This window comes from Nomascus leucogenys, chromosome 6 (genome assembly GCF_006542625.1).
Source record: "Nomascus leucogenys isolate Asia chromosome 6, Asia_NLE_v1, whole genome shotgun sequence".
Lineage (NCBI taxonomy): Eukaryota > Metazoa > Chordata > Mammalia > Primates > Hylobatidae > Nomascus > Nomascus leucogenys.
In genome coordinates, this window is record NC_044386.1 from 99,588,571 (window position 1) to 99,601,806 (window position 13,236).

The window sequence follows — 13,236 nt, forward strand, 5'->3', positions numbered from 1 at the left end:
GATAAAAAGTTCAGTGTGTGTCCTTTTGGTTTTTATATTTTCCTCTCCTTTTTAGCCCTATGTCTTGGGACAGTTATGCAGAATAGTTTGGTATATGTGGGTTTTTTTCTTTATCATATAAAAGCAGTTTTGGATAATGTGTGATTGGAAGTTATGTGTCTGAGTTCTTTGCTAATTTTATATAAATTTCAGGTGTGCAACGGAGGAACATGGCTCAAGAAACTAATCACAGCCAAGTGCCTATGCTTTGTTCCACTGGCTGTGGATTTTATGGAAACCCTCGTACAAATGGCATGTGTTCAGTATGCTATAAAGAACATCTTCAAAGACAGAATAGTAATGGTAGAATAAGCCCACCTGGTAAGTAATTCTAGTAAAACCCATCTGTATTCATAATTGAAATAGAAGTGGATAGTTCGGTATACCCAATACCTTTTTCTGCTCTCACATTGTATTTATATTACCATATTCATATCAGTAAAATTTCTCATTACAGATTGTGATTATAATCAGTAGTGAGGAGTTAGGAATGAGTATCATCACTCATTGAAAATACTGTAAATTCATACCATAATCTTATTTCTGTGGCTGTGGAATTCTATTACTTTATTAAAATAGAGGGGACACCTCAACTATCTTGGAAAGTAAGGGAAGAGTGATAAAAGAACCTTTGTTCTTTTATCTGGTGTGACTTACAGCTCAAGTAGTTGTTGAAGGAAGGAGTGGATTATTGATAACCACAGCTCAGTGGACTTGAGACGAAGCTTTACTCCATTAGGAAGGAGGAGTATCATGGATTAACTCATAGTAAGGGATGTTCAACCCCAGTTCACTAGGGTTTTTTATGCCTTTTTGTGTCAAAGGATATTCTTGGAATTGAGGTGGTCTTTTGTTTCAGTAGTTGTGTAAGAAGGATCATGAGGATTCTGAGTATAAGCTTTGCAAAAAGGAAAGTGTTTAATGTATTCATTTACGATAGTTCTCATGTAGGTTAATGCCTGCATGTATAGATTTTTGTGGTTAATGAAAGTGTAGGCTATTACGTAGTTAATTTAATATTGTGTATGAGATCTTGTCTGTTTCTGTTCAAGCCAAAACGTACAACCATTTAACCAAAACTCCACATTTTCTTAAGGCTAAGATCAAATGAGTATAAATTGTCTTAAAATTAAATCATCATCTACATTTATAACCTAATGTACTGAGCATAGATTTTAATTCTGAGCCTATATTCTTCACTGCTATGTCATCTTATTTAAATATCTCATTTGTATTCTAGTACTTGGAAGATGTTTTTGAATTAAAGCATTTGGGCTTGGGTGCTATTCAGTCCTAAGAAATAGGAGTTTATTAATGTATACAATTTGTTGATGGTTTCCTTCTTGGTTTAAAATTAACATGTTTTTCACTGGCAAACCATTGAAAAATTTTTAACTAAAAATAATAAACCAACATACTACATATTAAAAGAAAATCTCTATACTGTGTTCTGTGGAAAATGGATTTTGATTTTTTTAGATAAGGTCTTAGACTGCTGAGCATATAGAATCACTAATATGAAATGTGGTACTGTTACAGCAACCTCTGTCAGTAGTCTGTCTGAATCTTTACCAGTTCAATGCACAGATGGCAGTGTCCCAGAAGCTCAGTCAACATTAGACTCTACATCTTCATCTATGCAGCCCAGGTAAGATGTAGTCTCTGAATTCTAATGGGAATGCTAATAAAAACTAAAGAGTATATTCTGTGTTTGATTAATAAGGAAAACTACGTAAAGCTACTTTTAGATTAACTGGCCTAAAATTTTATCTGTCTGATTATAACTAGTTAGAAAAAGCGATTTCTTGCTTTTTCCTTGAGGGATCGGGGGTTATCGTTTAAGTCTTAGATTTCTTTTTCAGGCATCTTTTTCTTTCTCATAATATATCCTGACCTACTCCTGAAGTCCTTTGGAAGCATGTTAAGTGAAATGTTAGTCTTATTCTGCAAGTATTACTATCTTGTATTAAAAAAATAGTCTTGTCACACATTATCTTTGTTTAATATCATGATGTAGTACTCATATTTGTTTATATTGTAATATGTATATATATATTTTAACTCTGAAGTCACATCATTTAGAAGCCTGCATACAGCAATACTGGTTTCATTTTTATTCTGCTTTTAGGAACCATTATATTAAGTTCCTACACTGTGGTTCCTTTTTTCCAATTCACGATAGGAGATGTTCAGTTTTGCTATGCCAGAATATCATTTACAGCTTTGTCTTAGGGTTCTTTAAGCATGTCTTTATCATGCTAGTTTTCATTTAGTGAATTCATGTGGTACTTGAAATACACAAAGGACATATACACTGTTGCTTTGTTTCCAAGGCAGTAAAATTCTGGTCCAAATTGGTCTCTAGTTTTAAAGCTCTATGATTATGTTTAAGTTATTAAAAAAAGTATGTCTGTGTTCTCATCTTAATCATCTACTTAGATATGTTGAACTCTTACTATGTCACATTAATATTCATGTGTAGAGATCATCTTTTAAAATGAAATATTTTGCTTTTCTAGCCCTGTATCAAATCAGTCACTTTTATCAGAATCCGTAGCATCTTCTCAATTGGACAGTACATCTGTGGACAAAGCAGTACCTGAAACAGAAGATCTGCAGGGTTTGTATATGAACTAGCATGTATTTTGTTACTTGAGTATTACAGGCCAGTCACTATCCTAGGTGCATGTATAAAAAAATTGCCAGCTTAAAATACATATTTTTCTATTTTCCCTATGAACACAATACTTTATATCTTTAAGTATTTAATTAACATGTTGGGGAGCCATTTCACACTTACATGTAATTTTATCATCAGCATAAACGTTACAAATTCAAAATTTGTTTAGTTTGGAAAATATAATTAAATGAACGTGTGGCAGTGTTACACTGTTCATTTTTACTATTTTAGCCAGTTCAGTCTATATACTACTCTCTAAGAAAACTGGGGCTACTGGTTTGAGGAGAATCTCTTTCTTTTGTGTTTTGACTCATTATCTGAGAGACTATGTCTGTCTTGCCTGGCAGTTCTCCTTCTTCTTCCCCATGTATGCAATCGTCACATTCAGTTGCTTGTATTCACAGCATGGTATCTATCTAGTGTTCTTGCCCAAGCTCTTCATTTCCCCATTATGAAGCTTAAAGTGATCTAGGAAGACTTGAAAATTTGTATGAAGCCTTTTGCAGTAGGGAGAGAGAATGCGGAGTAGGCCATTTTGGAGGCTACTAAATAATCTCTGCTTAATTAGTTGTATTCTAGCAGTGTATGGAAATAACATGGTAATAAGGAAAGATCTCTGGAAAGATAAGCGTAATGAAGAGCAGTGTGTCATTCTGCCTGTGAGATGATTTACCAGTGAAACTTCATTGTGCATGGTGTGCACATGATGGTAACAGATACATCTGCCAATCCTAGTTTAAGTTTGCTAAATTTTTAATTTAGGCCAGGCACAGTGGCTTGTGCCTATAATCCTACCTACTTGAGAGGCTGAGGCAGGAGGATCGCTTGAGTCTGGGAGTTTGAGACTAGCCTGGACAACAAAAAATTAGCCAGGTGAGGCAGCACATACCTGTAGTTACAACTACTCAGGAAGCTGAGGTGGGAGGATTGCTTGAGCCCAGGAATTCAGGCTGCAGTGAGCCATGATCGTGCCACTGCACTCCAGCCTGAGTGGGCACCACAGCAAATCCCCCACCCCCGGTCTCAAGAATTAAATAAACAAATTTAAATAAGCTACGTAATTCCTCTTGCTTTTTTTCATACCCAGCAAATACTTGACCCAGTTTGCTTGTTTGTGTAGATTTTGCCATAACAAAAGAATATTCTGTGTGGTCAACGTAAATATTCTAGTCCATCTAGCATATTGTGATAAATTGATAAATGTTTTAAGTGAATAATTCTTATTTCTTAGTTACATCAAAAAATTTAAGGAAGGGCAGAAATGAGGAATATTTTTAAAGAAATAAGGAAAAGACTGGGTGCGGTGGCTCACGCCTGTAATCCCAGCACTTCAGGAGGCTGAGGTGGGCGGATCACGAGGTCAGGAGATCGAGACCATCCTGGCTAACAGTGAAACTCTGTCCCTACTGAAAATACAAAAAATTAGCCGGGCGTGGTGGCGGGCGTCTGTAGTCCCAGCTACTCAGGAGGCTGAGGCAGGAGAATGGCGTGAACCTGGGAGGTGGAGCTTGCGTTGACCTGAGATGGCACCACTGCGCTCCAGCCTGGGCAACAGAGCGAGACTCCGTCTCCAAAAAAAAAAAAAATTTTTAGAATGTTGACAGTGAAAAAAATGTATAAAGCTTAAGAATACAATAGTACTTACAGAAGTTTGACAAAGAATAAAGGTCATAGATTGGCGAACTATCATAATACAGAAGAAGTGTTTTTATACCATTTGTGTATAAAAGTGTTTTTCTTTCCATTTGTGGTATATGGAAAACAATACCGTTTTCTCCACTTAGCCCTGAGTATATCACTTCAAAAGATGGTCCTGATGCCATATTAGGAGAAATTGTATAGGCCTCATTTTTCATACACGATTTGAATGACTTTTAGGTTAAACCAGTATTAACTTGTAAGTACCTTTAAAAAACTTAGCATTCATAATATCAGCAGCAAATCTTTGATAAATTAGGTATAAGTTTCATCTCAGTTTTAAGAGAGGAGGATTAGGTTTCAGTATGTAAAATCTCTTAACAACCTAGTTTTAAAAAAATAACGTACTATTGAATTAAGAATACCCTTTTTATTATAAACATACACAAATATAAACATGTATGTTCGTATATATGCACATGTGTATTCTGTATGTGCACACACTCATATACACTTACATGCAATTACGATTTCCCTATTTTTGATCAAATTCAAATAACTTTTTTTCCATTTATTTAATAGATGGATGAAAAGAGACAGAGAGAAAAAGTCTCTTTGAGTCAGTCATATGGTCATAAGAGCTGGAACTGGAATCCAGGGACCTAACTTATAGAAGCCAGTATTCTTATGATTAGACAATCGTGGAGCTTGTTGGACTAGGATGTGGATATGTGTATTCCTGTTAACACATACATCTCCCTCAGTTCTCAGGGTAGTATCAACTGGTTTAGCAAACTACCCAGGTATCAGTTTTCTGTATCAGTTTTCTTCTTCCTCACTCCATATGGTTCCCTCAAGGGAAATTTATGTAGATAGGAAAACCATCCCAGATGGAAGAAGGTATATGAGTAGCAGCTGTATGTCTAAGCCAGAATTTTGTAACATTTTGTAATTGGAACATTCAGAACAACTTTTTCCTCTACAGGTATTCTGCTTTTAATTAGGGTATGCTGCTACCAGGTGGGTGGTACTGCTTTCATATTGGCCACATGGCTCTGAAGAATTTTTATGTTTCATTGAGAATTTAGCATATTGAAGCATGTTTCTTAGTTGTTCTTTTTGATTTAAAAATACAGCAGTACCTTACTTACATAGTGTCACTCAGGAGTATAAGTCAGATTTCCGGTTCACATATGCTAGCTTTTAAAAGAACTACTTAAAGCATTTTGGTACACTCTAAAACTGTTGAAGAATATGCTTAAATTTGGTCAACCTCTTAGTCCCTCAGATCTTGGGTCATAGTAGAAAAATACTGAATTTGGATTCATAAGTTCTATTTTCCTATCTTGATAGGCCTGCTTAACTTCACTGAGCCTTACTTTCATTACTCTTAAAAGAGAGTAAGTATGTCCCTCTTACAGGGTATTAAAAGATACTGAGATAATGGAGGTTGGATGAGCTTTGTAAGCTGCAGAAGATATTCTTTATATTGCCCAAGTGATTTGGGAGTTGTAGGAAGCCTAGAGTAAGAGAGAATTTTGAAGCTTTCCAACACTCGAATGATGTCATATGTTAAGATGGTAAGGTCTGCATCACTGAAGCATTCTAGGAAAGATGAGTTGATGTTAGAGACCATGTAGAGGGGAATGCTGTGCTTAGTGGCAGGATGAACTAGAATTCTCAGGCTCTTTCCTACTCTGAGGGTTTCTGACTTTATACAAAGTTGGATTGTCAAATTATTGGTTCAGAGAAATCAGAGGGGGACAGTCTCTTTGGACTGATATAGGAAAGCTGTATGGGTTTGAAAAATCAGGCATTTCTTCTGCTTCTAAAGAATGAGTGAGAATAGCCAAAGCTATCTTGAAAAAGAACAAAGTTGGAGGACTAACAATTCTTGGCTTCAAAATTGAATACAAGCTGCAGTAATCAAGATTATGTTATACTGGCATGAGGATAGTCATAAAGGTAAGTGGAATAAAAAGTTGAGAGTCCAGAAATAAACTCTTATTATATTTATGGGCAATTGACTTTCAACAATGGTGCCAAAATCATTTGATGGGAAAAGAATAATCTTTTAAACAAATGATGCAGGAACAACCTCATATCCACATTCGAAAGAATGAATTGGACTCCTACCTCATACCATATGCAAAAATTCACCCAAAATGCATCAAAGACCTAAAACAAATAGAACTATAAAACTCTTAAAACAGGTATAAATTTTTGTGATCTTGGTTTAGGCAGTGGTTTCTTAGATATGACACCTTAACCACAAGCAACCACAGAAAATATAGATAAATCGAGCTACATCAAAATAAAGATTTTTGCTTAAAAGAGTGGAAAAACAGCCAGGCGCAGTGACTTATGCCTGTAATCCCAGCACTTTGGGAGGCCAAGGTGGGCAGATGACTTGAGCTCAAGAGTTTGAAACCAGCCTGGGCAACATGGCAAAACCCCATCTGTACAAAAAATAGCCGAGTTGTGGTGGTGCACACTTCTAGTCCCAGCTACTGGGGAGGGAGGCTGAGGTGGGAGGATCACTTGAACCTGGGATGTTGAGGCTGCAGTGAGCCATTAACACACCACTGCACTTCAGCCTGGGTGACAAAATGAGACCCTTTCTCAAAAAATAAAAGAGTGGAAAAGCAGCCTACAGAATGAGAGAAAAATACTTTCAAATCATACATGTGATAAGAACATACAAATAATTACAATTCAACAATAGAAAACCCATTTTAAAAATAAGCAAAGGATTTGAATAGACATTTCTCCTGAAAAGATAAACCAGTTTCCAATAAACACATGAAAAGATGCTCAACAGGGCGCGGTGGTTCACATCTGTAATCCCAGCACTTTGGGAAGCCGAGGCTGGCGGATCACCTGAAGTCAGGAGTTGGAGACCAGCCTGGCCAACATGGTGAAACCCCATCTCTACTAAATACGAAAATTAGCTGGGCGTGATTGCACGCTCCTGTAGTCTCAGATACTTGTGAGGCTGAGGCAGAGGAGAATTGCTTGAACTTGGGAGGTGGAGGTTGCAGTGAGCTGAGATCGTGCCACTGCACTCCAGCCTGGGCAAAAGAGCAAAACTCCGCCCCCCCACCGCCCCCCCCCCCCCCCAAAAAAAAAAGAGAACGAAACATGCTCAACATCATTAGATATTAGGGAAATGGAAGTCACGGGACAGCACTTCATACCCACTAGGATGGCTATAATCAATAACAAAGTATTGTCAAGGATGTAGAAAAATTGGAGCCCTCCTGCCTTGGTGGGGGTGTAAAATGGTGCCAGATACTCTGAAAAACAATCTGCTAGCTCCACAAAAAATCAAAAAGAATTGTCATATGACCCAGCATTTTTCTCCTGATTCCCAGGAGAATTGAAAACATGTCCACACAAAAACTTATACACAAATGTTCGTAGCAGCATTATTCATAATAAAAAATAGAAACTACTAAGATGGCTGTAAATAGATGATTGGATTAAAAAAAATGTGGTATATCCGTATAGTAGAATATTCAGCCACAAGAGGAAGGAAATTCTGATACATGCCACAGTATGAATGAATGATCCTTGAAAATATGCTGAATAAAAGAAGCTAGGTGCAAAAGGCTACATGTTGTATGATTTTATTTATATAGAATGTCTGAAATATGCTAGTCATACAGAAAGATTAGTGGTTGACAGAAACTGTGGAAAGTGGGCAGTAATTGCTAATGAGTACAGAGTTTTCCCTTAATGTGACTTAAATGTTCTGAAAGTAGATAGCGGTGATGGTTTTATAACATTGTGAATATAATAAAAACCACTGAATTGTATACTTTAAAGGGTGAATTGTGTGGTATGTGAATTATATCTCCCCACCACCCCAAGACAGTGAAGAGGGCTTTTGCTGGAGGATAACTTGTGAGTGCAAACGCATACAGATAGGAAAAATGAAATTTGAGAAAGAATGAAAAGACTATTTGCTGAAGTGATCAGTTCAGGCAGTTGTATGTTGAAACTAAAGCTAGAAAGGTTGTTTGGAAGTTGATAAGGTATTCTTTGGTCTTAAAACTCACATAAAAACTGAGGAAACAGGATGATTTCTGGGAATCATAGACTTTTAAAAATAGTACTATATCATCTTGTCCGTGAATTCATTTTGTGACTGTTGAAATTCAGGTTGTCAGCTATTAGTTTCAGGTAAGCTAAGGTTACCTTAGCCTCATGGGTATATAATCGACATTTATTGGTCCCACATTTGAGCTGTAGCATATAAGCTTTTAGATAGCCTTCTGATCCTTCACTTTAAAGACTGTGCATTTGCCTCAGTTAAAAAGAAACCATTTGCCTTCTTTGGGGCTTTAGGGTTAATACTGTGAAATGTCTTTTGAGATATGCAGTAGCATTTGTATGCATAGAAGACAGATGTATTTTCACTCTTCTCCATTTCCAGATCCCATTCAAATTTGCGTCTCAGTAGTTAAACCAGTTTTGTTAAAAACTATAATCTTGTAATAGTGTTACTGCTGTTAAATGGGGTTTTTTTGAATATCAAACTGTTTTTGGAGAACAGGTTAGATATTATGGATTATAGGTTTCAAAACCAATAAATACAGTAGGTTCATTTCTGATTGCAAGTTAAGCTGCTTTTGGGTCTATATGCATAGCCAGATAGGCTTATCAGATACTGTTCTAGGAGCTGGAGATAAACAGTAAACAAGACATTCAACCCCTGCCCTCTTGGAGCTTACATTCTAGGGCTATTTATTCATTGAAAATAAAAGGTTTGATGTGTCTGTATATTCTGTTTCAAAAATAATATGTTCACAATGTTATTAATAGAACCATCTCCTGTCTGGTTTCAGCGTGTCTGAGGGGAGTAACATGCTATAGAGTTTGTCATTAGCACATATTTACTTCTTTGTGGTATTTTGCCTTTTGTCATCTTTTGTTAAAATATGAGATAATGATGGCAACATAAGCAGGTTAGAATCACAGCAAATGTCTGAGCATGTATTACGATGTGTAGTTCACTGTGATAGGACTGGAGGTTCAGATGGGGAATAAGGTAACCATCCTTCTTCTCAGTGGCCTTACAGTGTAGTTGGGGAAATGAGGCACATAAATAAAATAGGTAAGTAATTCAGTTCAACAGATACTTATTGTCGAGTGTCTGCTATGTGGTTGGAGACACTGGGATAGGCACTGATAATGGGATAAATAGGACCGATGTCTCCCCTCAAAGAATTCAGAGTTAAACCAGGTTAAGCCAGTGAGGGAATTTTAATATGAAAAGTGCTATACATAGTAGGGTTTCCCACTCCAAGGTTGTTGGAGAGGCAGTGGAGAAAGAGCTGGTTATATAAGCTTAAACAAGAAAAACAAGTTAGAGTTAGCCTGATAAAAAGAGGGACCAGAGGGGCATAGAAAGAGTATTTTGTATGGAAGGCACAACTTAAGAGCCCAGAGGCAAAAGAGAATTTGATATGTCCAGGGAAACTGCAAGTACTTCAGTGTGGCTGAATCATGGAGTACTGTTGAGGAATAGTGAAAGATGAGGCTAGAGAAAGAAGGATGAAGAAAATCATGAAGGATCTCTGGGCTTTATCCTGGGGGGTAATTGGGAGCCATTGAGGAATTCTAAACATCAGAGGGAACATCATTAGATTTTCACTTAAGGCAGATGATTGGATGCAATGTGTGAAGCATGGATTGAAGAGGGAACTCGTGAGGTGCCCAGTGTTTGGAAAAGGTGTTAAGGAAAATCAGAGTGAGAAGCTACAGAGAATTGAGACAAGGAAAGGGTATTTGACCTTGGTCTTGAAAAAGAAGAGGACCTAGATCAAATGGGGAAAAAGGAAACCCTTTGGAATAGATTGTAAGAAGTGTGAGCAAAGGTACATGTCGTATTCCCAGTGTAGATTAATGGAGCAGTGGATTCCTGGGGAAAGTCTAGTTGGTGATAAAACTGGAGAGGTTAAGAATTTCATCTATGGCAAATTCCACCATTTTAGAGCAAAATGTCACGTCTGCAAGGTCATATTATATGATTCTGACTCTGGTGACAGCATTCATGAGGGCTAGAGTGGTTAGCAACAGGAGGGAGGCATGTTAAGATTTCAGAATAGTAATTTAACCCGAATCTTGGTAAATCTGGCTTTGGTTTCCGTACATAAATGCATCAGCTTACAACATTTTAAAGCTTCTTTGCTTCAATTTGCTTTATTTGTAACATTTAAAGTGCCTTTATGTGAAACATTCTGGGAACTTTAAACATACTTAATATTCCACAGAATCTTGGTTTCACCTTTTCCCTTGTTCTCTGAGAAACCGATGTCATTCTGACCCCGAACAATATTAAGAACTACGCATGTGGCTATGGTCTTGCACACTCCCTTAGAATATTCAAGTAGTAGTTGTTTATGTGCCTTTTATTGATTAAATTTGTAGTTACTAGAAAAATTAGAAAATACAGTTAAAACCTAAAGAAGAAAGTCTATACAACCACTGTTAACGTATCATTACATATTCTAGATTATTTTCTACATGCATATATACATACATTTAACAAAAATGGGTCATATTTTTGTAAACTTTGTAATTTAATGACTAGTTTTCTGTGCTAATAAATTCCTCAGTATCCTGTGAATAATAGACTAGGGAGGGTGGGATGAGGAATAGCAAAATCTTACAGAATAATTAAATTTTGCCACCTTCGTATTTTTGTCAGCTTCAGTATCAGACACGGCACAGCGGCCATCTGAAGAGCAAAGCAAGTCTCTTGAAAAACCAAAACAAAAAAAGAATCGCTGTTTCATGTGCAGGAAGAAAGTGGGACTTACTGGTAAGGACCTAAGTCAAATGTTTAAAATTAAGATGATGTTTCATAATAATGCATAGCTTACTATTATTGACTTCAATTAAGATTGTTCCTGTTCCCTTGAGAGTTAATATTGGATATATTTCAGCTTCTGAATTTTCTTAAGGAAATAAAAATAGCTTTGATTATAAACCTAAAAGTGAAATGAATAGCTTTTAAAAAAGAATTTTATTTCAGTTGACTTCAGAAGTATTAGACAAATAAGGTTAGTGTGCCAGATTCTGTGAAAGATCGAAGAATGTGGCTCCTGCTTTCAAGGAGAGAATATTTTGAAGTACTTGGTAAACTGGAAGTACTTTGTATATATAAAATAGGGCTAATCATACATTGTTTTGTGGGTTCAGTGAGTTAAGACATGTAAGCAGTTAGCCCAGTGCTGCCACGCATTAAGTAATCAATATATGTTGGCTACTGTAACATAGCTATCAGATGCACATGGTGGTGGGAGGGAGAAAGAAATGTTCAAAAGCATTTAGCAAAGAAAGTACATGAAGTACAGTCAGATTGCTCTGGGAATTCAGGGGTGAGAGTAACTAATTTACATTTAAAAGTGGTAGTTCTTAGAGGCCCAGCAAGGAAAGGACCACTAAGGCAGAATGTTTCAGTGTGTCTTCAAGAGTGAGTAGGACCTATAACTGATGGAAATAGGGGCATTTCAGGCAGAAAGAATAACTTGAAGAAAATGAATAGGGCATGTGCAGGGACCATGAATAGGGGAATGTCGCTGTATAGCACATAATATGTGAACAAGAGTGTCGTGTACTGCAATCCAACAGGAATAAAGAAATAAGACTAAAAATATATACAGTTGACCCTTGAACAACATGGGACTGTAGGGGTCCACTTAGAGTTTTTTCTAATATATTGGAAAATTTTTTGGAGATTTGCAGCAATTGGAAAAAACTCACAGATGAACCGTATAGCCTAGAAATATATTTTTTTAATTAAGAAAAGTCAGGCATGTCTTGAATGTGTAAAACGTGTAGATACTTGTGTATTTTATCATTTACTACCACAGAATATGCAGAAACCTATTATAAAAAATTAGTTTTATCAAAACTTGCCTATACAATATGCAGATCATACATGAAGCCATTCATAGTCAAGAGAAATGTAAACAAATGTAAAGATGCAGTATTAAGCGTTAGTGGCAAAAAGTTACTGTAGTATATACTGTACTTCTCTAACAATTTCATAGCCACCTCCTATTGCTATTGCAGTGAGTTCAGGTGCTGCAGGTATCCACTTAAAATGCCATGCATTTTAATCAGCACTGATCACCTCTGTTTCAGCAGTTTGTCTCTGTAGTAAATTGCCTACCACAGTAAAAGGTAATCTCTTGTGGTTCTAATGTATTTTTCATCGTGTTTAATGCAATACTGTAAACTTTGAATAATACCATAAGACTCGTATAAAGTGCCACTAGTGATACTGGAAGTGCTCCTTTCTAAGAGAAAAGTCTGACATTACAAGAAAAAGTTGAATTGGCTTGGTATGTACCATAGATTAATGTCTGCAGCTGCTATTCTGCCATTTCAAGAAAAATAAATGATGTCTGCCATTTCAGGATAAATGAATTCAGTGTAAGGACTATTGTTAAAAAAAAAAAAAAAAAAAAAAAAAAAAGGAAATTTGTGAAGCCGTCTCTGCAGCTATGCCAGCAGGCACAAAAACATTGTACTTTTTTATGAAATACCTTTTTATTTTGTACTGACAATGCAGCTTTTATGTGGGTGCAGGATTGCTATAAAGAAAGGCATACTATGATTCAAGAAAAAGTGAAGTCATTATATGACAGCTTTTAGATTCTAAAGCTGGAGACTTTAATGCCAGCAAAGGATGGTTTGATTTTTTTTTTTGAAATGGAGTCTTGCTTTGTCATCCAGACTGGAGTGTAGTGGCACTATCTCGGCTCACTGCAACCTCCGCCTCCTGGGTTCAAGCAGTTCTCCTGCCCCAGCCTCCCAAGTAGTTGTGATTACAGGTGTGTGCCACTATGCCCGGCTAATTTTTG

General features: G+C 36.6%; 1 protein-coding gene across 6 annotated transcripts in view; it reads left to right on the plus strand.

The window, feature by feature from the left end:
- ZFAND6 (zinc finger AN1-type containing 6) overlaps window positions 1-13,236 on the plus strand; it is a 77,418-nt gene that overhangs the window by 59,137 nt on the left and 5,045 nt on the right. For all 6 annotated transcript variants that reach the window (XM_003275408.2, XM_003275407.3, XM_030814890.1 and 3 more), the window contains 4 exons: window positions 193-360; window positions 1,579-1,687; window positions 2,559-2,659; window positions 11,073-11,186. In XM_003275408.2, coding sequence (XP_003275456.1) covers window positions 210-360; window positions 1,579-1,687; window positions 2,559-2,659; window positions 11,073-11,186 — 475 coding nt within the window. In that variant the 5' untranslated portion in view covers window positions 193-209. The remainder of the gene's footprint in view (window positions 1-192; window positions 361-1,578; window positions 1,688-2,558; window positions 2,660-11,072; window positions 11,187-13,236) is intronic.